Source organism: Capra hircus, chromosome 4, assembly GCF_001704415.2.
Source record: "Capra hircus breed San Clemente chromosome 4, ASM170441v1, whole genome shotgun sequence".
Taxonomy (NCBI): Eukaryota; Metazoa; Chordata; class Mammalia; order Artiodactyla; family Bovidae; genus Capra; species Capra hircus.
This window is the reverse complement of record NC_030811.1, coordinates 14846521-14871541: the sequence shown is the minus strand read 5'-3', so window position 1 is coordinate 14871541 and position 25021 is coordinate 14846521. Positions and strand designations below refer to the sequence as shown.

Here is a 25021-nt window from a genome sequence, read left to right as displayed (position 1 = left end):
GTCTCCGCTCTTGCCCACCTTTCTTGGGTGGGCAGGACGTCCCTCTCCTCACCTCCCTGGCCCCCTCTAGCACACCCATGCTGCTCCTCCCTCATCCGGGTCATGTCCCTTCCCAAGTCACACGGAAGCTTTTAAAGTGCCCTCTGCACATGGTCTGCTTTGAGCAAGCTGTCTGGAGTCATCAAAGAGAAATCAGCTTCAGTTAATCATCAATCATCCGAATCTCATGTGAGTCCATCTGAAGGAGACACTGGCTTTGTGTGTTCATCCTCCCGCCCCCGACTTCCTCAGCATCTCACCTAACCTCGGCCAGCTTGGCACCACCTTCCTCATCAAAATCTTCTCAAAGTCAAAATACATCTTCCATTGCCCCATTATATCAAGATTTTATAAGTGTAGAAATATATGAGTTCGTATATATAAAAGCTCTTTATAAAATGTATTAACTAGAATTTGGAAATGCTTAATTTATACAAGAAATCTGGAAATATATGTATCTGATTAATCAGAGGTAGGTATGGAATACAGGTTTCCAGGCATATTCACGTGAGATCCTCAGAGTGTTTATTTTATTGTGATTATTTCCATCTTAGCTAAGTACTGTCTTTGCAGTTATACAGCAATTTTTTCCTTCTTAGTGAAACCGTTGGATCATTGAGTCTTCAACTTCCAGAGGCTAAGAGTAGATTTGAAGGTCAATCCTAATTCAGCCAGGATGGGAAGGCAGTAGAACACTAGAATGTGTGTGTGTGTGAGTGTGTGTGTGTGTGAGTGTATGTGTGTGTGAGTGTGTGTGTGTGTGCGTGCGTATGTATTAAGCTTGTGGGGTTCTGTACCCCTGCTTTAGACAGAGGATGCAAATCCATGAGACTGTGAACCACTGGCCACCAGGAGGCACTGTGGGCCCATATAACCAGGGTGTGCTGGGAGGGGTTGAGGGTCACCCAGGAGAGGCCAGCTTTAGGGAAACTTAACTACAAGCCTGTGTCAGGGAACAGGCTTGAGTTCCCTGAGTGATCTTGGGACACAGGGAGCCAACAGACTCCTCAGTGCCAGGGAAGTGGGGATGTGCCTGGAGCTTCAGGATGTACTCAGGGGGGACCTGCAGAGGGGCCCTGCATGGGAAGTGGAGGGTGAGGGGATTGGGCGGCTGGTGAGGGCTTGGTGACGAGTGTCAGGAAGGAGCAGAGAGAGGAGAACAAGCCATATTGTGGATATATGGAGACATGGGGAGAGTGCACACTTCAAACCCACCCTTTGCTGAGGGGCTGTTCAGGACAGGGAAGGGCATAGAGGAGCCAGCCCTGGGTCCTGCCAAGGGGTCCAGTGGACAAGGGCAGCCTGATAGACACAGAGCAGTGAAGTCATAGGCAAATGCTCCAATCAGGGAAGCAGGAGGGTCAGTGCTTTCACCACACACCCCAGGAGACCTGCCTCCAGCTAATGGTAGTCCTGGGTTCTTGATGCTGCCATGGGCTCCAGGCTCCTCTGCTGTGTGACTGTCTGCCTCCTGGGAGCAGGTGAGTCCTGGACACAGTGTGGGAGTTTCTGAGATGTCTTTGCCTCCCTGAGATAGAAGCCTGGCGATGAGGGCTGCAGCAGGAGGCTTCCCCTGTGCTCTGCCCTCAGCTTCCTTGTCTGCTCCCTAACAGGTCTGGTGGATTCTGAAGTCACTCAGACTCCCAAATACCTGATCAAATCGAGACAACAGCAAGTGACTCTGAGCTGTTCCCCTGAATCTGCACACCACTCTGTGTACTGGTACCAACAGGCCCTGGGCCAGGGCCCCTAGTTCCTCGTTCAGTATTACAACAGGGAAATGATACAAAAAGGAAAGATATCAGATCGATTCTCAGGAAAACAGTTCAGTGACTTTCACTCTGAGCTGAACTTGACTTCCTTGGAGCTGACGGACTCAGCCGTGTATCTCTGTGCCAGCAGCCAAGACACAGCCCTGCATGATCAGGTGCCTCTGGGCCAAAAACACTCCTGTCCCAGCTCAGGAAGTGGTGGTGAGTGTGTCAACTGCCTGCCTGGCTGGCCCAGGCCAGGCAGAGTGGACAGTCTTCCCCAGATACTCATTTCTTGATATGTTTTAATGCTCACAAAGATCATGCAAAGTAAGTATTATTTTAACTGTTTATACATCTGAGTGAACATGAATTGCCCAGATCTCATACTTCATATTGTTATAGCAAGGACTCTGACTCAAGCCTGTTTTCAACACTTGTGGTCTCTTTTCCCCAATGAAACTGTCTCCCTACAGAACAAATTAGATATGCATGTGGGTTATGTGAAACAAGATAGAATTTGGGGCTCTATGATATAAATTGTTATTCATGAATTGCAGCCACGGATCACAAGGAGGTATTCCCATGGGTGGAATGTCTCAAATAAAAACAGCATTTTTCATTACCCTGGCGTCTGCACCTCCCTCCATGTCCCTCCTAAGCCTTCATTCCTTTGTGTCAATATGCCATCCTGTGCTGGGCACCCAGCTTCTCTCCACCCAGAAAGGTGGGTCACAGGCCTGAGAGGGCTCTGCTTACTCCCTCCGCCGACATGGGAGGCCCTGGATCCTGTCAGCATGAATGACTGTACCTGCTTTGTCCGGCAGACCGTCTTGTCAGTGAATTGATAAGAAATAGTCCAAACAAGTCCTCAAGACTTGATGAGCTTGCGATGAGGTTGGGAACAGATACCTGGATAAACATGGTGGGTGGAGGGACATTCTCAGGTCTGCGGTCAAGTAAACAGGAAACGGGCCTTGAAGTCCTATTGGGACACAGGAGTCGTAAGGGCAGCAGGAAGCCAGAAGGATTTCCGCAAGACGTAAGACTACAGAAATATGCGCATATATAAAAGTAATAAATATACTAATGAAAAATTTAAAAAAGTATCTGTGGACTAGAACATACAAAAAATTTTACCAGTTTTACGTCAAGGTTACAGCAACTTGTAAGGCAACAGTTCACTCAGGTTTGATAGCTTACGTTGAAAGGTGTCGGATTCATGATCTCCGAAAAGATTTACCTTTGGGGCCAGGGACCAGTTTTCACCACCCAAGAGCTTTTGTGTAGCCGAGTATAAAAAGGGACAAGGAAAGCTTCTCTCATAGACACCGGAAGGGGAGGGAAAGCACCCCCACTTGCTAGTCTAATCAAGGTCTTACGTATTTCATCGGACCCACTCACAACATACATCTTAAATTAACAAGATTAGAACTGACAATAGAAAGGTCTCACTAAACTCACTGCTACAATATACATCTTAAGATAAAAAGATTAGTCAGAAGGTTCTTGTTAAGGAGAAACATGTTCTTGAGCAAGATACTATGCTATATTGACTAAACAAAGCAATGTAGAAAGAATGTTTGTCCCTTTCTCCTTGAGAGCCCTGGACCCCTTTTGCCTTCTCGAGGACTCTGGAACCCTTTCTCCTCAGGGACCTGGACTTCTTATCAATTGGCCTAGGGATTGACTCTCTCAGATTCATCTTTGATTTGAGTCTCTGGGGGAAGAGGCGTGGCCCCTGAGTGACAGGTTGGCTCTGGGGCCTGGCAGGGACAGTGACATCTCAGAGAGAGAGCCCCTCTGGAGAGCCCTTCTCCCCTCTCATCCACACTCAGCCCAGAGGGCCCTCCACCCACGCCGCCCCCACCATGAGCCCCTACCTCCTGGGCTGTGTGGTCTTCTGTCTCCTGCAGGCAGGTGAGTCCTGGGGGGCAGGGTCCCCGTCGGGGTGCCAGCACTAAGCCTCTGCGCTGTGACTGCAGCATCGGTTCTCCTTCTCATCAGGGTCGGTCCATGCTGGTGTCACTCAGGACCCCAGATTCCAGGCCGTGAGGACAGGACAGAGGGCGATACTGACATGTACTCAGGATCTGGGTCACGACCGTGTGTACTGGTACGAACTGCCACTTGGAGGCACTGTTCCATAATAAGCAGAGTGTGCTGGGAGGGTGTGAGAGTCACCCTGGGGAGGGCAGCTTAACAGAACCTTGTCTATATCATGCCGCCTCTGGGAGCAGGTCTGAATTCCCTGAGTGGTCCTGGGACACATGGAGCCAGCACAGACTCCTCACTGCTCAGGGAACTGGGGATCTGCCTGGAACCATGGGATGAACACAGAGGGTCATGACCTAACTCAGCACGGGAAGCGGAATAGTGAAGGGGTTGGGGTGACTGGTGAGGGCCTGGTGGCTGGTGATGAGTGTCAGGCAGGGTCGGGCAGAGAAGAACAAGGCATGTTGTGTGCATATGGGACCAGGGGATGAAGCTCACCTCACAGCCAGGCTTGCTAAGGGGCTGTCAGGACAGGGAAGGGCATAGAGGAGCCAGCCCTGCGTATTGGTAAGGGGTCCAATGGACAAGGGCAGCCTGATAGACACAGCAGTGACATCATAGGCAAATGCTCCAATCAGGGAAGCAGGACCTTCAGCACTTTACACCACTCACTCCAGGAGACCCGCCCCCAGCCAGTAGTGGTCTTGGGTTCCTGATGCTACCATGGGCTCCAGGCTCCTCTGCTGCTTGACTGTCTGCCTCCTGGGAGCAGGTGAGTCCTGGACACAGTGTGGGAGCTTCTGAGATGACTTTGCTTTTGCCATCCCCAAAATGCAAGACTCCTGGAAAGCGCTGCAGCAGGAGGCTTCCCCTGTTCTCTCCTCTCTACTTCCTTGTCTCTTCCCAACAGGCCTGGTGGATTCTGAAGTCACCCAGACCCCAAAATTCCTGACCAAATCAAGAAAACAGCAAGTGACACTGAGATGTTCCCCTGAATCTGGACACCGCTCTGTGTACTGGTTCCAACAGGCCCTGGGCCAGGGCCCCCAGTTCCTCGTTCAGTATTTTGATGGAAAAGTGTATCAAAGAGGAAACATGTCAGATCGATTCTCAGGTCAACAGTCAGGCTCGGAGTTGAACTTGACCTCCTTGGAGCTGATGGACTCTGCTCTGTATCTCTGTGCCAGCAGCCAAGACACAGCCCTGCATGATCAGGTGCCTCTGTGACAAAAACAGTCCTGCCCCAGCTCAGGAAGTGGTGGTGAGCGTGTCGACTGCCAGTGTGCCAAGCCCAGTCTCTGGTAGAGAAATAGATTTTCCCAGACATTCATTTCTTGATATGTTTTAATGCTGAGTTGGTGATGGACAGGGAGGCCTGGCATGCTGCAATTCATGGGGTCGCAAAGAGTCAGACACAACCGAGCGACTGAACTGAAATGGACTGAACTGAAATGACCTGAACTGAACTGAAGATCATGCGAGGTAAGTATTATTTTAACTGTTTATATATCTGAGGGGATTTGAATTGCCCAGATCTCCTACTTCATGACTGTTACAGCTAGGATTGCAGCTCAAGTTTCCTCTCAACACTTTCCTCATGGAACCGTCTTCATACAGAGCAAGTTACATATACGTGTTGTGTTATGTGTAACAAGATACAGTTTGGGGCTCTGTGATATGAAATGTTACTCAGTGAATGGCAGCCACGCATCACAAGGAGGTATTCCCATGAAAAGAATGTCTCAGATAAAAAAAGCACATTTTTCACTTACCCTGATGTGTGCCACGTCTCACCACTGTTGCTCCTAAGTCTGCATTACTTTCTGCCAATCCGTCATCCTGTGCTGGGCAACCAGCTTCTCTCCTCCCAGAAAGGTGGGTCACAGGCCTGAGGCCTCTCCCGACATGGGAAGCAGGGTCTCCTGTGAACATGAAGGAGCTGTACCTGCCTTTGGCTGGTGGACTGTCTGTCAGTGAGTTGATAAGAACAGATCCAAACAATTCCTCAAATGCTGATGAGCCTTCAATGAGGTTGGGAGCAGAAACCTGGAGAAACATGGTAGGTGGAAGGCCATTCTCAGGGCTGCAATCAGTTAAAGCAGAAATGGGCCTTGAAGTCCTACTGGGACTCCTACCATGAAGGAGAGCAGGAAGCTAGAGGGAATTTCCCAAGATGCAGAGCTATAGAAATATGTAGACAAATTAAAGTAATACACACATTTACGAAGAATTGTCTCTGGAATAAAGTATAGATAAAATCGCAAACTGTTTACAGAAAGGTTACAATAACTTGTAAGGCTCAAGTCCATTAATCTGGATGGGTCTCCCTGTTGTGAACTATTCACTCAGGTTCGTTTCTGGTTTGACCCTCTAGGGGAAGGGGCGTGCCCACCTGAGTGACAAGTTGGCTGTGGGGCCTGGCAGGGACAGTGACATCTCAGAAGGCCTCCCTGGAGAGCCCCTTTCCCTCTCATCCACACTCACCCAGAGGGCCCTCCACCCGCCTGCACCCGCCATGAGCCCCTGCCTCCTGGACTGTGTGGTCTTCCGTCTCCTGCAGGCAGGTGAGTCCTGGGGGGCAGGGTCCCCTTGGGGGTCCCAGCACTAAGCCTGTCTGCTGTGACTGCAGCATCGGTCCTCTTCTCCACAGGGGTGGTCCATGCTGGTGTCACTCAGGACCCCAGATTCCAGGTGGTGAGGACAGGACAGAGGGCGACACTGACATGTACTCAGGATCTGGGTCATGACCGCATGTACTGATACCAACAAGACCTGGCACACGGGCTGAGGCTGATCCATTACTCAGCTGGTATGCACACTAGCAAGCCAGGAGGCGTGCCCGACGGGTACAATGCCTCTAGATCAAACACAGAGAACTTCTCTCTCACGGTGGAGTCTGCCAACCACTCTCAGACATCTGCGTACTTCTGTGCCAGCAGTTACTCCACGGCGCTGCACAGCCACCTGCTCTCTGTTGAAAAAGACAAGGGGCCCACAAGCAGGATCCTAGCACTGGGAACCTAATGCCCTTGGGACCACGTGCCAGCTCTGTGACCCTGATGTGTGACCTGGACAGGCCTGCGTCTGACCCCAGGGACTCGGAGACACATGTCCACCATCAGGCTCTGTGTTTCCTCTGCATCCTCCCTGGATGTAGTTCGGAATGCATCCAGTTCTAACTAGTTCTGACTATTCCGCATCAGCTTAAGACCTCCGGAAGGGAAGAATATTAGCAAATTAGATATATCTAGACCCCCTTGTCTCTCCATGGCACCTCATTGCTGTCTGTCTGGAAGTTTCTCCCACAGCCTAGCTCTCAAGTGCTCCCTGCTCTTGCCCTCCAGAGGGGCGGGTCTTTCCTCCTTTACTGCCTTGGCCTCAGCTCCCCTGCCCTCTCTGCTCCAGACACACTGCTCTGCCCTCATCTGGGCCATGTGCATTCCCATGACACAGGGAACTTTGTAACCACGTGTAAGCGGTCGTGTTTCAGCAAGCTCTTGGGGTCATCAAAGAGAAAACAACCTCAATTAATTAGGAACCATCCAAAATCCCTTGGGAGTCCATTCCCAGGAGGAGAGACAGGCTGGGTGTGTGTGTTCTCCTTCCCTGCCCCTCTTTCTTAGCATCTCAATTAACCTGGACCAGATTTCTATCATTTCCCTCAGAGAAATCTTCTCAAAGTCAAAATTTTCCTCCATGGTATCTTATTATATAAAGATTTTACAAGTTCATAGGAAATAAATAGGTTAATACACATTTAAATAGGAAATCTGAAAATATATGCCTCTGATTAATCAGAAATAGCTATGAAGACATGTTTGCAGGCAGATTCACTTGAGATCCTCTGAGCATTTATTTTATGACATATATTTCCATTTTTAGCTAACTACCATCATTGTACTGGTGAAGCAATTATTTCCTTGTTAGGAAAATGGTCAGATCATACAGTCTTCTACCTCCAGAGCCTAAGAGTGGATTTGAAAATCAACCCTAATCAGCCAGTCTAGGAAGGCAGTAGAACAGATATGCGTGTGTGTGGCTGTGTGTGTGTGGCTGTGTGTGTGTGTGTGTGTGTGTATGTGTGTGTGTGTTGAGGGTGTGGGATTTTTGAAACCTTGCTTCAAACAGAGGCTGCAAATCCATGAGGCCATGGACCTTTGGCCACGAGGAGGCACTGTGTTTCCGTGGTGAGCAGGCTGCCCTGGGAGGGGTTGAGAGTCGCCCTGGGGAGGGCAGCTTAAGGGAACCTTGGCTACATGCCTGCACCTGGGAGCAGGTTTGAGTTCCCTGAGTGGTCCTGGGACACAGGTAGCCAGCACAGACTCCTCTCCGCTCAGTGAAGTGGGGTCGCGCCTGCAGCTTCAGGATGTGCCCAGGGGCCCATCCTCTGGAGCAGCATGGGGAGGGGAGGGTGAGAAGTTGGTGCATCTGGTGAGGGCTGGGAGATGAGTGTCAGGCAGGGTCAGACAGAGCAGACAGAACAAGAGTGTGTGGACACATGGGACCAGGGGACGAAGCTCACCTCACACCCATCCTTGCTGAGGGCTGTCAGGACAGGGAAGGGCACAGAGGAGCCAGCCCTGGGTCCTGCCAAGGGGTCCAGGGGACAAGGGCAGCCTGCAGAGACACAGAGCAGTGACGTCATAGGCAAAAGCTCCAATCAGGGAAGCAGGAGGGTCAGCACTTACCCTCTCATCCTAGGAGCCCAGCCCCAGCCAGCAGCAGTCCTGGGTTCCTGATGCTGCCATGGGCTCCAGGCTACTCTGCTGTGTGACTCTCTGCCTCCTGGGAGCAGGTGAGTCCTGCACACAGTGTGGAAGCCTCTGAGATGTCTTTGCCTCCCTGGGATAGAAGCCTGGTGATGAGGGCTGGAACAGGAGGCTTCCCTGTGCTCTGCCCTCAGCTTCCTTCTGTCTCCTTCCCAACAGGCCTGGTATATTCTGGGGTCACCCAGACCCCCAAATACCTGATCAAATCAAGAAAGCAGCAAGGGATTCTGAGATGTTCCCCTGAATCTGGACACCTCTATGTATCCTGGTACCAACAGGCCCTGGGACAGGGCCCCCAATTCCTTGTTCAATATTATGATGGGAAAGTCCGTACAAAAGGAAACATGCCAGATCGATTCTCAGGTGAACAGTTCAGTGACTCTCACTCTCAGATGAACCTGAGCTCCTTGAAGCTGTCGGACTCAGCCGTGTATCTCTGTGCCAGCAGCCAAGACACAGCCTTGCGTGATCAGGTGCCTCTGGGACAAAAACACTCCTGCCACAGCTCAGGAAGTGGTTGTGAGGGTGACTGCCTCCCTTTCAGGCCTACATAGATCCGATAGACTCTCCCAGACATTTTTCCTCTGCTATGTTTTAATGCTTCCAAAGATCATGCTAGGTAAGTGTTATTTTACCTGTTTATACATCTGACGGGAACTGTCTTGTCCACATCTTATATGTCATTACTTTCAGAGTAAGGAATTTGATTCACGCCTGTCCTCATTACTTGTGGTCTTTGTCCCCATAAAACTTTCCCCCACATAGAATAAATAAAACACTTAAACACACACACACACACACACACACACACACACACACACGTGCATGTTTTAAAGCAACTGGCTCACATAGTTGTTAAGACTGGTAAGTCGAAAAGCTGCAAGCGGGTCTGGTGCTACTAGAGACTGAGGGGGAGCTGATGTTTAAGCTCAAAAGTAGAAGAACTAATGGTCCAGTGTGAAGGCCATCGGCTGACAATTCTGTCTTACTTGGGGGAGGATCAGCGTTTTCATCTATTCATCTCTTCACCTGGTTTCATGAAGGCCACCGACATTATGGAGGGTCATCTGCTTTATGAATTAAAATGTTAATCTAATCTATTATTAAAATATACCTATTCACGTTTTGAAAGTGAAGTTGCTCAGTCGTGTCTGACTCTTTGTGACTCCATGGACTGTAGTCCACAAGGCTCCTCCATCTGTGGAATTTTCTAGGCAAGAGTACTGGAGTAGGTTGCCATTTCCTTCTCCAGGGGATCTTCCCAACCCAGGGACTGAACCCGGGTCTCCCACATTGCGGACAGACGCTTTACCATCTAAGCGAAAAAATATCCCTCTTTGGAGCACCCAAAGAATAAAGCTAAATATCCAAGGCAGAGTCAAGGTGACATACTGTATTAGTCAGGACAGCATCTTCCAGGGTTGCACAAGAATTTAATAAGCATGAACTCCCTGTCAAGTAACAGGACTTTGGATTTCTTGACTCCATTTGCTAATCTCTGACAGCCTTTTGTAGTGCTTCCTAGGTGCGAAAGTAGATATGGACACATTTTGACTTCAAACCCTATACTTGAGGACTTCAGATGTCAGAGGAAAGAAAGTAATTATGCTTGCTGGTTCCATACATGAGATAAAGAGAGCATGTAACTTACCCTCAGGCATTTTTACATCAACTTTATTGGCATGTGAATTGTAGTTAACATTTGAATAATGTGAAGTTTGGGGGCCCTGAACCAGCCTTAACCCTGCTTTAAAAGTTTGTTTAAAAGTCAGTCAACCCTGTTTATGATTTCACATCCACAGATTCAACCAGCCACAATTGTGTGGTACTGTGAAAAGTGAAAGTGAAAGTCACTCAATCATGTCTGACTCTTTGCCACCCCATGGACTATACAGTCCATGAAATATAAATTCTCTCCAGGCCAGAATACTGGAGTGGGTAGCCTTTCCCTTCTCCCGCGGATGTTCCCAGCCCAGGGATCCAACTCAGGTCTCTCACACTGCAAGCAGATTCTTTACCAGATGAACAACAAGGTCTGTGATTAGTATCTATTAAAAATTCCACACAAAACTGGACCCATGAAATTCAAAAGAGTGTGGTCCAAGGGATCTGCTGTATATACAATAACATTACACACTGTATATTGAACAGATGAATGGTTTTGATCAATCCATAGGTATGTGCCCATGGAATATTCACCTATAATGACTGAGAACATTTCGTCACCAAAACTTCTCTGAGGCCCCATCCCAGGCCTGTCTCCTTCCCTGACAACCAACAGTATGGTTTCTGTTGCTGACATTTTTTTTAAGTCCTCTTTAGCCCAGAGCTAAATATTTAAGCGATTGCTCCTGGAAAGTATTATGGTTGAAGAAGTTCTTGAAAGCATGTGAGCACCATATCTATGTCAGGGACTATCCTATCTGGAGATGGATGGTTTGGAAAATGACCATCCAAAGGTCTTCCCTGCTGCTACAGGCTTTTTTTTTTCTTTAGTTAGATATGTACTTTCATAAATTTCTCTTCTCGTGCACACATTATCTGAAATCATTTTATGATGCTATTTGACAGGAGGTCCTCAATTCTTAGGAAAGTACTTTGAGGTCCCACGTGATATACACACAGCAAGGCCTCCTGCTCACAAACTGGGTGCTGGGACTGAGCAGGCCACCAGCAGCAGCGATTTTGGTGAGAGATCATTTCATGTCAGGAGAAGGCTAGCCTTTGATTTGACCCCAGCGACGAAGTCACAGGAGTTAAACTGAAAAGTCCCCCTTTCTTAGGGGCCTGGCCTGGGCACTAGTATCCTGCGCTGTGGGTCCCACTGTCTCTTGGACCAGAGACATTCTGAGCACAGGTATGGATCCCGTGGACTTGCCAGGCCCTGATTCAAGGCTTTTTTGTGGCTACAACATCAGACTCATTCATTGCTTCTGACTTTAGTTTCTGTGTTTTTGTCTCTGAGGCCCCAGGAATGGTTAGTCCCCAAGACCCCAGACGTGCGGTCGGGTTCCATGGAAACCAGCTCATCACGGTCCCCCACTCATGACCAGAGCATGATATTCAGGTTCAGAAATTATTCAGAATTTGAAAACCACAGCAGCAGAGCATGGCGGCTAGTGCAGGGTCCTTCTAAATGTGAGGTTTGTGCATGTGATACAGTCTAGGGCTCTAGGATATCGGTTACTAAATGGCAGCCACGCTTCACAAGAAGTACCCCCATGCAATGGATGTCTCATGTAAAATCGGAGCATTTTTCCTTTACCCCGGGGTCAGCCATCTCTCCCAACATCCCTCCCATGTCTGTTCTCCTTTGTGCCAAAATGTCATCTGTGGTGCTGGGCAACCAGCTTCTCTCCTCAAAGCAAGGTGCGTCACAGGCCTGAGGCGGTTCGGCTTGCTTCTCCCTGACTCCTCAGACTCAAGAAGCGCATGCTCAAATGAATGTGAAGGTGCTGAGCCTGCATTTGACAGGCACCCAGTCAGTCGGGGAATTAATAAGAAATAGATCCCTAGGATTCGTCAAGTGTTGATGAGCCTGCCCTAAGGTTGGGGAACCAGATTCCGGAATCTAGTGCTGCAATTATTTCCTTCTTAGTAGAAATGTCTGATCATACAGTGTGTTACCTCCACAGGCTAAGACTAGACTTGAAGATCAGCCCTAATTCATCCAGGCTGGGAAGGCAGCAGTTGAGGGATGTGTGTATGTGTTTGTATGTGTGAGTAGGGGTTGAAAGTGTGGAGTGTGGGGAATTTGTATTCTTGTTTTAATAAAGGGCGCAGATCCGTGAAACCACTGGCCACTAGGAGGCACTGTGGGCGCATGGTAAGCAGGGTGTGCTGGGAGGGGGTGTGATTCACCCTGGGGAGGGCAGCTTAGGGGAAACTTGGCTACATGCCTGCATCAGGGAACAGGCTTGAGTTCCCTGAGTGGTCCAGACACATGGACCCAGCACAGACTCCTCACTGCCCAGGGGAGTGGAGACTTGCCTGGAGCCTCGGGATGTGCCCAGGGGATCTTCTCCTGGAGCAGCATGGGGAGTGGAGGGTGAGGGATGAGTGTGTCTGGTGAGGGCGGGGTGATGAGCCTCAGGCAGGGACAGGAAGAGAAGAAAAAGCCATGTGATGGGCATATGGGGACATGGGGACAGTGCTCACCTCACACCCACCCTTTGCTGAGGGGCTGTGCAGGACAGGGAAGGGCATAGAGGAGCCAGCCCTGAGTCCTGCCAAGGGGTCCAGTGGACAAGGGCAGCCTGCAGAGACACAGAGCAGTGATGTCATAGGCAAATGCTCCAATCAGGGAACAGGAGGGTCAGCACTTTACACCACTCACCCCAGGAGCCCCGCCCCCAGCCAGCAGCAGCCTTGGGTTCCTGATGCTGCCATGGGCTCCAGGCTCCTCTGCTGTGTGACTGTCTGCCTCCTGGGAGCAGGTGAGGCCTGGACAGTGTGGGAGCTTCTGAGATGTCTTTGCCTCCCTGAGATAGAAGCCTGGTGAAGAGGGCTGCAAGAGGAGGCTTCCCCTGTGCTCTGCCCTCAGCTTCCTTGACTGCACCCTAACAGGCCTGGTGGATTCTGGAGTCACCCAGGCTCCCAAATACCTGATCAAATCAAGAAAGCAGCAAGTGACTCAGATGTTCCCCTGAATCTGCACACCACTCTGTGTACTGGTACCAACAGGCCCTGGGCCAGGGCCCCCAATTCCTTGTTCGGTATTACAACCGGGAAACGATACAAAAAGGAAAGACATCAGATTGATTCTCAGGAAAACAGTTCAATGACTTTCTCTCTGAGCTGAACTTGACCCCCTTGGAGCTGACGGACTCAGCCGTGTATCTCTGTGCCAGCAGCCAAGACATAGCCCTGCATGATCAGGTGCCTCTGGGATAAAAACATTCCTGCCCCAGCTCAGGAAGTGGTGCTGAGTGTGTCAGCTGCCTCATGAACCCATTCTTTGAGGTCATTTAATAATGATATTTTGACAAGAGGTCATCATCTTTTTGTCAAAATTGTTGAGATCCCATGAGACACACGCATAGCAAGTTTTCACGTTCACTCAGCGTGTGCCCCATTGGCCAGACCATGGGCAGTAGAATTTTGGTTCTGTAATCAGGAGAAGAGTACTATTTGCTTCAACCCTAAATATCCAAGCGCAGGCTTTGAGCTGGAACTCTTCAATTTCTGTTCTGGCCTGGCACAGGCACAAGTCTCCTGTGTGGTGTGTTCTTCCATCTCCTGGATCAGGGATGTTCTGAGCAGAAATGTGGAACCACCATGGGCTTGCCAAGCTCCACTTCAAGACTTGCTGTTGCGGTTACAATACAAGGCTCCTTCTTGCTTCTGACTTGAGATTCTGCATCTTTGACTCTCAGGTCATAGGAAAGGTTAGTCACCCAAACCCAAGACATGTGGTCATAGTGAGTGGAAACCAGCACATCAGGAGGTCACCACAGTCATGCACTCAAGACTAGCTACATGATTTGCAGGGTCCACAGTGTGAATATTATTGAGAATTTATTGTTGTGTAAGGAAATGAACAGGACTGTGGTCAATTAGACAAAGTAGATACAAACACCTGAGGGAGTATTTGTGATGCGTGAGTCATAAAGGGCAGCATGAAGCTAGAAGGATTTTTTTCTTGAGTTTCAGCTCTCAGCAATATGTTGTCGTTGTTCAGTTGCAAAGTCCTGTCCAACTCTTTGTGACCCCTTGGACTTCAGCATGACAGGCTTTGTTGTCCTTCACTATCTCCCTTAGCTTGCTCACACGCATGTCCATCAAGTCTGTGATGCCATCCAACCATCTCATCCTCTGTCATCCACTTCTCCTCTGTCTTCAATCTTTCCCAGCATCAGAGTTTTTTCAAATGAGTCAGTTCTTCTCATCAGGTGGCCAGAGTATTAGAGGTTCAGCTTCAGCATCAGTCCTTCCAGTGAATAATCAGGACTGCTTTCCTTTAGGATGGACTGGTTTGATGTCCTCAGAGTCCAAGGGACTCTCAAGAGTCTTCTCCAGCACGCAATTTGAAATTATCAGTTCTCCAGTACTCAGCCTTCTTTATGGTCCAATACATTCATACGTGACTCCTGGAAAAACCATAGCTTTGACTAGACAGACTTTTGTTAGCAGACTAATGTCTCTGTCTTTTAACATGCTGTCTAGGTTTGTCTAGTACTGCCCCACTCCAGAACTCTTGCCTGCAGAATCCCATCGATGGAGGAGCCTGGTGGGCTACAGTCCATGGGGTTGCTAAGAGTTGGACACGAATGAGCGACTTCACTTTCACTTTTACTTTTCACTTTTCACTTTCATGCATTAGAGAAGGAAATGGCAGCCCACTCCAGTGTTCTTGCCTGGAGAATCCCAGGGACAGCGGAGCCTGGCGGGCTGCTGTCTATGGGGTCGCACAGAGTTGGACACGACTGAAGCGAGTTAGCAGCAGCAGGAACAGGTTTGTCATAACTTTTCTTCCAAGGAGCAAACATCTTTTAATTTCATGTTTGCAGTCACCATCCACAGTGATGTTGGAGTCCAAGAAAATAAAGTCTTTCACTATTTCTATTGTTTCTCCATCTATTTGCCAAGAAGTGATGGGCCTGGATGCCATGATCTTAGTTTTCTGAATGCTGAGTTTTAAGCGAGCTTTTTTTGCTCTCCTCTTTCACCTTCATCAGGAGGCTCTTTAGTTTCTCTTTGCTTTTTGCCATTAGGGTGGTGTACTGATATCTCCTGTCATGAGGACAGGACAGAGGGCGACACTGAAATGTACTCAGGATCTGGGTCATGACCGCATGTACTGGTACCTAATGGTACCACTGGTGGTGTACTGGTACACCACCCTAATGGCAAAAAGCAAAGAGAAACTAAAGAGCCTCCTGATGAAGGTGAAAGCGGAGAGCAAAAAAGCTGGCTTAAATCTCAGCATTCAGAAAGCTAAGATCATGGCATCCAGTACACTGTTGTCATCTGCATATGTGAGGTTACTGACATTTCTTCCGGCAATCTTGATTTCAGTTTGAGCTTCATGCAGCCCGGCATTTGGCATGATGTACTCTGCATATAAGTTAAATAAGCAGGGTGACAATATACAGCCTTGATGTACCCTTCTCTTTTCCCAATTTTGAGCCAGTTCATTATTCTATAAAAGTATGTAGGTAAATAAACATACATAGTAATGAAGATTTATCTCTGGAATACAGCACACTTAAAGTTGTAAGCTGTTACAGAAAGGATACAACCGCTCATAAGGCTGGACATTGAGCTGGACATAAGTTCTGTTGCGAACTGTTCACTTAGGTTCATTTCTGATTTGAGCCTCTGGGGAAGGGGCATGGCCCCTGAGTGACAGGTTGGCTCTGGGGCCTGGCAGGGACAGTGACATCTCAGAAGGACTCCCTGGAGAGCCCCTCTCCCTCTCATCCACACTCAGCCCAGAGGGCCCTCCGCCCGCCCCGACCCCGCCATGAGCCCCTGCCTCCTGGGCTGTGTGGTCTTCTGTCTCCTGCAGGCAGGTGAGTCCTGGGGGCCGGGGTCCCCATCGGGGTCTCAGCACTAAGCCTGTCCACTGTGACTGCAGCATCGGTCCTCCTTCTCCGCAGGGGCGGTCCATGCTGGTGTCACTCAGGACTCCAGATTCCAGGTCGTGACGACAGGACAGAGGGAGACACTGAAATGTACTCAGGATTTGAACCATGACAGTATGTACTGGTGCTGACAAGACCTGGGACATGGGCTGAGGCTGATGCGTTATTCAGCTGGGCCTCCCACCACCGAGCAAGGAGACGTGCCCGAGGGCTACAGCATCTCCATATCAAGCAGAGAGAACTTCCCTCTCACGCTGGAGTTCGCCAACCCCTCCCAGACATCTGTGTACTTCTGCGCCAGCAGTTACTCCTTGGCGCTGCACAGCCACCTCCTGTCTGTGCAAAAAGACAGGTGAGGCCCTGCAGCCTGGAAGTCAGAGATCCTCTTAAAGGTTCCTAGCACTTGGAGTCTCAGGGTTTCACAGGTCATGTGCCTGCAGGGTGACCCTGGGTGTGTGGAATAGGTTGACCCAAACCTCACTCAGGGACTCCGAGACATGTGTCCACCATCTTTCTCTGTCTTTTCCGTGCATCTTCCCGGTGAACCAAGAAGATGCTTCTCTAGCTCTGACTGCTAGTCCTCACTTGAGCCTGAGACCTCCAGGAGGGAAGGTGGCTGGTAAACTAGATGAAAACACATCCCCTTGTCTCTCGTCAATGCTGTGTCTCTGGAAGGCTCTCCCAGACTGGCTCTCATGTGGTCTCCGCTCTTGCCCACCTTTCTTGGGTGGGCAGGACGTCCCTCTCCTCACCTCCCTGGCCCCCTCTATTACACCCATGCTGCTCCTCCCTCATCCGGGTCATGTCCCTTCCCAAGTCACATGGAAGCTTTTAAAGTGCCCTCTGCACATGGTCTGCTTTGAGCAAGCTGTCTGGAGTCATCAAAGAGAAATCAGCTTCAGTTAGTTATCAATTATCCGAATCTCATGTGAGTCCATCTGAAGGAGTGACTGGCTTTTTATGCACATCCTCCTGCCCCCGACTTCCTCAGCATCTCACCTAACCTCGGTCAGCTTGGCACCACCTCCCTCATCAAAATCTTCTCAAAGTCAAAATATGTCTTCCATTGCCCCATTATATCAAGATTTTATAAGTGCAGAAATACTGAGTTCATATATATAAAAGCTCTTCATAAAATGTATTAACTAGAATTTGGTAATGCTTAATTTATATAAGAATTGTGGAAATACATGCATCTGATTAATCAGAGGTAAGTATGGAATACAGGTTTCCAGGCAGATCACGTGAGATCCTCAGAGTGTTTATGTGATGGCCATATATTTCCCTCTTAGCTAAGTACCATCACTGCAGTGGTGCAGCAGTTCTTTCCTTCTGAGCAAGAATGGCAGATCATTGAGTCTTCAAATGTGAGAGGCTAAGACTAGATTTGAAGGTCAACCCTAATTCAGCCAGGATGGGAAGGCAGTAGAACACTAGAATGTGTGTGTGTGTGTGTGCGTGTGTGTGAGTGTGAGAGTGTGTGTGTGAGTGTGTGTGTGTGTGTGAGTGTGTGTGTGTGTGTGTGCGCGCGCGTATATATTAAGCTTGTGGGGTTCTGTACCCCTGCTTTAGACAGAGGATGCAAATCCATGAGACTGTGAACCACTGGCCACCAGGAGGCACTGTGGGCCCATATAACCAGGGTGTGCTGGGAGGGGTTGAGGGTCCCCCAGGAGGGCAGCTTTAGGGAACCTTAACTACACGCCTGTGTCAGGGAACAGGCTTGAGTTCCTTGAGTGGTCCTGGGACACATGGAGCCAACACAGACTCCTCAGTGCCAGGGAAGTCAGGACGTGCCTGGAGCTTCAGGATGTACTCATGGGGTCCCTGCATGGGAAGTGGAGGGTGGGGGGTTCGGGCGGCTGGTGAGGGCTTGGTGACGAGTGTCAGGAAGGAGCAGAGAGAGGAGAACAAGCCATATTGTGGACATATGGAGACATGGGGAGAGTGCACACTTCATACTCACCATTTGTAGAGGGGCTGTTCAGGACAGGGAAGGGCATAGAGGAGCCAGCCCTGGTCACACAAGGGGCCCAGTGGACAAGGGCAGCCTGCAGAGACACAAGCAGTGACGTCATAGGCAAATGCTCCAATCAGGGAAGCAGGAGGGTCAGCACTTTACACCACTCACTCCAGGAGCCTGCACCCAGCCAGCAGCAGTCCTGGGTTCCTGATGCTGCCATGGGCTCCAGGCTCCTCTGCTGTGTGACTGTCTGCCTCCTGGGAGCAGGTGAGTCCTGGACACAGTGTGGGAGTTTCTGAGATGTCTTTGCCTCCCTAAGATAGAAGCCTGGCGATGAGGGCTGCAGCAGGAGGCTTCCCCTGTGCTCTGCCCTCAGCTTTCTCTGATCTTCCCCAACAGGCCTAGTGGATTCTGAAGTCACCCAGACCCCCAAGTACCTGATCAAATCAAGAAAGCAGCAAGCAATGCTGAGATGTTCCCCTGAGCCTGGACACCTATCTGTGTACTGGTACCAACAGGCCCTGGGCCAAGGCCTCCAATTCCTCATTCAATATTACAATAGGGCAGAGAATGAGAAAGGAAACATACCAGATCGATTCTCAGGAAAACAGTTCAGTGACTCTAGCTCTGAGCTGAACGTGACTTCCTTGGAGCTGACGGACTCAGCCGTGTATCTCTGTGCCAGCAGCCAAGACACAGCCCTGCATGATCAGGTGCCTCTGGGACAAAAACACTCCTGCCGCAGCTCAGGAAGTGGTGCCTGTGTGTCAGCTGCCAGCCTGCCAGGCCCAGTGTCTGGTAGAGCGAGAGACTTTCCCAGACATTCACTTCTTGATATGTTTAAATGTTCACTAACGTCATCAAGATAAGTATCATTTTAACTGGTTGTACATCTGAGGGGTCGTGAGTTGCCCAGATCTCATATATCATAAGTATTACAGCTAGCATCCTAGCGCAAGTGTGTTCTCAACACCTGTGGTCCCTTCGCTCGTGGAACTGTGTACACAGCAAATTACATATACGCATTGTGGGGTGTATACAGTTTGGGGCTGTGTGATATGAAGTGTTACTCAGTGAATGGCAGCCATGGATCACAAGGAGGTATTCCCATGAGAGGAATGTCTCAAATAAAAACAGCATTTTTCATTACCCTGGTGTCTGCACCTCCCTCCACGTCCCTCCTACATCTGAATTCCCTTGTGGCTAGACGTCATCCTGTGCCGGGCACCCAGCTTATCTCTACCCAGAAAGGTAAGTCACTGGCCTGAGGGGACTCTGCTTGCTCCCTCCCCTCAACACGGGAAACATGGGCTGCTGTGAACATGAAGGAGCTGTACCTGCATTTGACCAGTGGACAGTCTGTCAGTGAATTGATTAGAAACAGACCAAAGGATTCCTCAAATGTTGATGAGCCTGCAATGAGGTTGGGAGCAGAGACCTGGAGAAACATGGTAGGTGGAGGGACAGGCTCAGGACTGCGGGCAATGTTGTGGAAAGGGAGCCTTGAAGTGCTGCTGCTAGGTTGCTTCAGTTGTGTCCAACTCTATGCGACCTCATAGATGGCAGCTCACCAGATTCCCCCATCCCTGGGATTTTCCAGGTAAGAACACTGGAGTGGGGTGCCATTGCTTTCTCTGCTTGAAGTGCTCTTGGGACACGTATCATAAAGGGCAGCAGGATGCCAGAAGGATTTCCCCGGGATTCAAAACTTCAGAAATATGTAGATAAATACAAGTAATATACATGTTAATGAAGACTATGTCTGGAATAGAACATACAAAACATTTAATCAGTTTAACATCTACAGAAAAACCTTTAATATTTTCAGAAAGGTTACAGCAACCTGTGAGATTACGTCTGTTGTCCTGGATGGGTCTCCGTGTTGTGAACGGTTCACTCAGGTTCATCTCTGATTTGAGCCTCCAGGGGAAGGGGCGTGGCCCCTGAGGGACAGGCTGGCTCTGGGGTCTGGCAGGGACAGTGACATCTCAGAAGGCCTCCCTGGAGAGCCCCTCTCCCTCTCATCCACACTCAGACCAGAGGGCCCTCCGCCCGCCCCGCCCCCGCCATGAGCCCCTGCCTCCTGGGCTGTGTGGTCTTCTGTCTCCTGCAGGCAGGTGAGTCCTGGGGGGCAGGGTCCCCTTGGGGGTGCCAGCACCAAGCATGTCTGCTGTGACTGCAGCATCGGTCCCCCTTCTCCACAGGGGCGGTCCATGCTGGTGTCACTCAGGACCCCGGATTCCAGGTGGTGAGGACAGGAGAGAGCGCGACACTGAGATGCACTCAGGATCTGAGCTTTAGCTATATGTACTGGTACCGACAAGACCCCGGACACGGGCTGAGGCTGATCCATTGCTCAGTTATCCCTCCCGCCACGGAGAAAGGAGCCGTGCCCGAGGGCTACAGCGTCTCCAGACCAAGCACAGAGAACTTTCCTCTCACGCTGGAGTCCGCCAACGCCTCGCAGACATCTGTGTACTTCTGCTCCTGCGGTTATCCACGGCACTGCACGGCCACCTCCTCTCTGTGCAAAAAGATGAGGGAAGCCCTGCAGCCTGGAAGGAGGAGAGCCCCTTGCAGGCTTCTCACACCCGGAGCCTTGGATTCCAGGGCCACATGCCTGCAGTGTGACGCTGAGTGTGTGTCTCATATCACGCCCAGCTACATCGACGTTAAATGTAGTGGGCGGGTGGTTTTTTTTATTTCAAAGTTTTATAACATTAAAAATAATTGGGTTAATATATATAATATTTGTATATAAATCCATTACTTAGTATTAGTAATAATTTATAGAAAATCTAGAAATATCTGGATCTGATTAATCCGAAGGAACGAGGAATGCAGTGTCCCAGGCTGTATTCGCCTGAGCTCAGCAGAGTGTCTGTAGGAAGGCCTCTGTGATTGCACCTTAGCATACTACTGTCAGCGCAATTATGTTCTTCTTATGGAAATGTTGGTTTCTGCAGTCTTTTACCTCCAGAGGCTAAGAGGGAATTTGAAGACCAATCTTAAGGCAGCCAGTTTGGGAAGACAGTAGAACAATGTGTGTGTGTGTGTGTGTGTGTGTGTGTGTGTGTTTGTGTTCAGGGTATTTACATTTCTGCTTTAGACAGAAGGCACAGATCCAAGAGACTGTGGACCATTGGCCACTAGGAGGTACTGTGGGCCCACAGTAAGCAGGGGCTCCTGGGAGGGGTGGAGAGTCACCCTGGGGAGGGCAGCTTTAAGGAGCCTTGGCTACATGCTTGCATGAGAAAGCAGGCCCCGCCCCTAGCCATTAGAGTTCTTGGGTTCCTGATGCTGCCATGGGCTTCAGGCTCCTCTGTGTGACTCTCTGCCTCCTGGAACAGGTGAGTCCTGCACACAGTGTGGGAGCTTCTGAGATGTCTTTGCCTCCCTGAGATAGAAGCCTGGCGATGAGGGCTGCAGCAGGAGGCTTCCCTGTGCTCTGCCCTCAGCTTCCTTGTCTCCTCCCCAACAGGCCTGGTGGATTCTGAAATCACCCAGACCCCAAATACCTGATCAAATCAAGAAAGCAGCAAGTGACGCTGAGATGTTCCCCTGACTCTGGACACTGCTCTGTGTAATGGTACCAACAGGTCCTGGGCCAGGGCCCCCAGTTCCTAGTTCAGGATTTCAACACAATGTGAGAGGAGAAGCTAACCTACCAGGGCGATTCCCAGGCCAACAGTTCTGAGCTGAGCCCGAGGTCCCTGGTGCTGCTGGACTCAGCTGCGCATCTCTGTGCCAGCACCAAGACACAGCCTTGCATGATCAGGTGCCTCTGAAACAGAAACACTCCTGCCCCAGCTCAGGAAGTGGTGTGAGGGTATCAGCTGCCAGCCAGCCAGGCCCAAGTCTTGGTTTAGCAGATAGCCTTTCCCAGACATTCATGTCTTGATATGTTTTAATAACCCCAAAGATCATGCAAATAAGTATTATTTTAACTCTTTACACACCTGAAGGGGAGTGGCTTGCCCAGATCTCATACTTCATAAATATCAGAACAAGGAATCAGATAAATGTCAGAACAAGGAATCAGACTCACGTCTGTCCTTGTCACTGTGGTCTTTGCCCCCATTGTATGATTCTCCCATAAAACAAACAAACAAATCCTCTCTTTTAAAGGAGTTGACTCACATAGTTGTTAATAGTGATAAGTCTAAGGTCTACAAGCTGTACTCATGTTGTTGGAGACCTAAGAAGAGCTGATGTTCAAGTTCAAAGGCTGTTGGCAGGAAGAAGTGATTATCTAGTGAAGGCCGTCAGCTGGATACTTCTCTCCTACCTGGGCGAGGTTTAGGGTTTTTGTTCTATTCATTTCTTCATCCCATTCGATGAGACCTACTACATTATGGATGTTCATCTGCCTTACCAATAAAGATGTTCATCTGATCTGATTTTAAAATCTATTGATAACTTTTCACATATTTATCTCTCACCAAGACATCCTCACAGGGACATCAGAACAATGTTGAACTAAATATCTGTGGCCTAGTCAAGGTGACACATTAAATTAGTCATCCCAACAACTTCCACACTTGCCTAGGAATTTAGTAAGCATGAAGTCCCTGGCACATAACAGGACTCTGGATTTCTTGATTCCCTTTGCTAATCTCTGACAGCCTCTTCCACCATTTCTTAGATGCAAATGTAGAGATGGACACATTTTGCCTCCAGCTGAGGCCTTTAGAAATCTCAGGGGTGAAAATAATTCTGCCTGTTGATTTAGTGCACAAAATGATCCAGAGCATGTAACATACATCCCTCCTCAGGCATGTGAAAATCAACTTTACTGATGCATGGATTGTAGTTGACTCTTCACCAATGTGCTGTTTAGGAGCACTGAGTGACCCCCTAACCCTGCAGTTAGAAATCTGCATATAACTTCACACACTTAGGAATGAAGAATAATCTCTGGAATACAACACGCTTAAGTTGTAAACTGTTTGCAGAAAGGACACAACTCATAAGGCTTAAGTCCATTGAGCTGGATGGGTTGTTTCTCTTTTGAACTGTTCACTTAGGTTCATTTCAGATTTGATTCTCTGGGGGAAGGGGCGTGGCCCCTGAGTGACAGGTTTTCCCTGGGGCCTGGCAGGGACAGTGACATCTCAGAAGGGCTCCCTGGAGAGCCCCTCTCCCTCTCATCCACACTCAGCCCAGAAGGCCCTCCGCCTGCCCCACCCCCACCATGAGCCCCTGCCTCCTGGGCTGTGTGGTCTTCTGTCTCCTGCAGGCAGGTGAGTCCTGGGGGGCGGGGTCCCCTTTGGGGTCCCAGCACTAAGCCTCTGCGCTGTGACGGCAGCATCGGTCCTCGTTCTCCACAGGGGTGGTCCATGCTGGTGTCACTCAAGACCCCAGATTCCAGGTCATGAGGACAGGACAGAACGTGACACTGAAATGTACTCAGGATCTGGGTCATGACCCCATGTACTGGTACCGACAAGACCCGGGACCCGGGCTGAGGCTGATCCATTACTCAGCCGGGCCTCCCACCATGGTTCAAGGAGACGTGCCCGACGGGTACAGTGTCTCCAGGTCAAGCAAAGAGAACTTTCCTCTCATGCTGGAGTCTGCCAACCTCTCCCAGACATCTGTGTATTTCTGCGCCAGCAGTTACTCCACGGCGCTACATGGCCACCTGCTCTCTGTGCAAAAAGACACATACTTAGGAATGAAGAATGATCTCTGGAATACAACACACTTAAAGTTGTAAACTGTTTACAGAAAGGACACAACTCATAAGGCTCAAGTCCATTGAGCTGGATGGGTTGTTTCTGTTGTGAACTGTTCACTTAGGTTCATTTCACATTTGAGCCTCTGGGGTAAGGGGCGTGGTCCCCTGAGTGACAGGTTGTCTCTGGGGCCTGGCAGGGACAGTGACATCTCAGAAGGACTCCCTGGAGAGACCCTCTCCCTCTCATCCACACTCAGCCCAGAGGGCCCTCCGCCTCCCCGCCCCCGCCATGAGCGCCTGCCTCCTGGGCTGTGTGGTCTTCTGTCTCCTGCAGGCAGCATGTCCACTGTGACTACAGCATCAGTCCTCCTTCCACAGGGGCGGTCCATGCAGGTGTCACTCAGGACCCCAGATTCCAGGTCGTGAGGACAGGACAGAGCACAATACTGACATATACTCAGGATCTGGATCATAACTCTATGTACTGGTACAAACAAGACGCAGGACACAGGCTGAGGCTGATCCACTACTCAGCTGCCTATCCCACCACGGAGAAAAGAGAGTGCCCGAGGGCTACAGCGTCTCCAGACCAAGCACAGAAGACTTCCCTCTCACGCTGAAGTCTGCCAACCGCTCCCAGACATCTGTGTACTTCTGTGCCAGCAGTTACTCCAGGGTGCTGCACAGCCACCTCCTTTCTGTGCAAAAAGCAGATGAGAGCCCTGTAATCTGGAACTTGGGGAGCCCCTTGCAGGCTCCAGGCACCTGCAGACTCGGAGTCCACAGACACATACTGGCAACATAGCCAGTGATGTTTGATCTTCCTGGCACCGACCTAACAGCAGGGCCTCATGGACATGTGTCCACCCTCACTCTGTCTTTTCACTCTAGCTGCCATGTGAGCCTAAAGATGCTACCCAGCTCTGACTCCTAGTCATCAGTCTGAACATGAGGCCTCCAGGAGGGAAGGTTGCTGGGAAATCAGATACATCAGACCTCCTTGTCTCTCCCCCAGCACCACATGCCTGTCACTATGGAAGGTTCTCCCCCAGGCTGGCCCATGCATCGTCTTTGCGCTTGTCCAACTTCCCAGATGTGGGGCGTTTCTCTCCCACCTTCCTGGCCCTCGTTCCCACCCTTCTCTACTTCAGCCTTGCTGCTCCTCCCTCAACTGGGTCATGTCCTTGCCCATCACCCAGGGAACCTTGTAATGATCCCTAAGTGGGCATGTTTGAGTG

The 25021-nt window shown here is 50.0% G+C and overlaps 2 pseudogenes and 4 gene segments (V, D, J or C); all 6 read left to right on the top strand.

Annotated features, from left to right (window-relative positions):
* Positions 4345 to 5012, top strand: LOC108635892. The segment is given in 2 exon segments: positions 4345 to 4557; positions 4696 to 5012. Coding segments are annotated over 2 exon segments (366 nt in total).
* LOC108635891 lies at positions 6183 to 6809 on the top strand (annotated as a pseudogene).
* LOC108635890 lies at positions 15936 to 16496 on the top strand (annotated as a pseudogene).
* Positions 18286 to 19952, top strand: LOC108635889. The segment is given in 3 exon segments: positions 18286 to 18370; positions 18503 to 18816; positions 19932 to 19952. Coding segments are annotated over 3 exon segments (384 nt in total).
* On the top strand, positions 20172 to 21625 carry LOC106503875. The segment is given in 3 exon segments: positions 20172 to 20220; positions 20308 to 20595; positions 21585 to 21625. Coding segments are annotated over 3 exon segments (378 nt in total).
* Positions 23298 to 23822, top strand: LOC108635888. The segment is given in 2 exon segments: positions 23298 to 23346; positions 23434 to 23822. Coding segments are annotated over 2 exon segments (438 nt in total).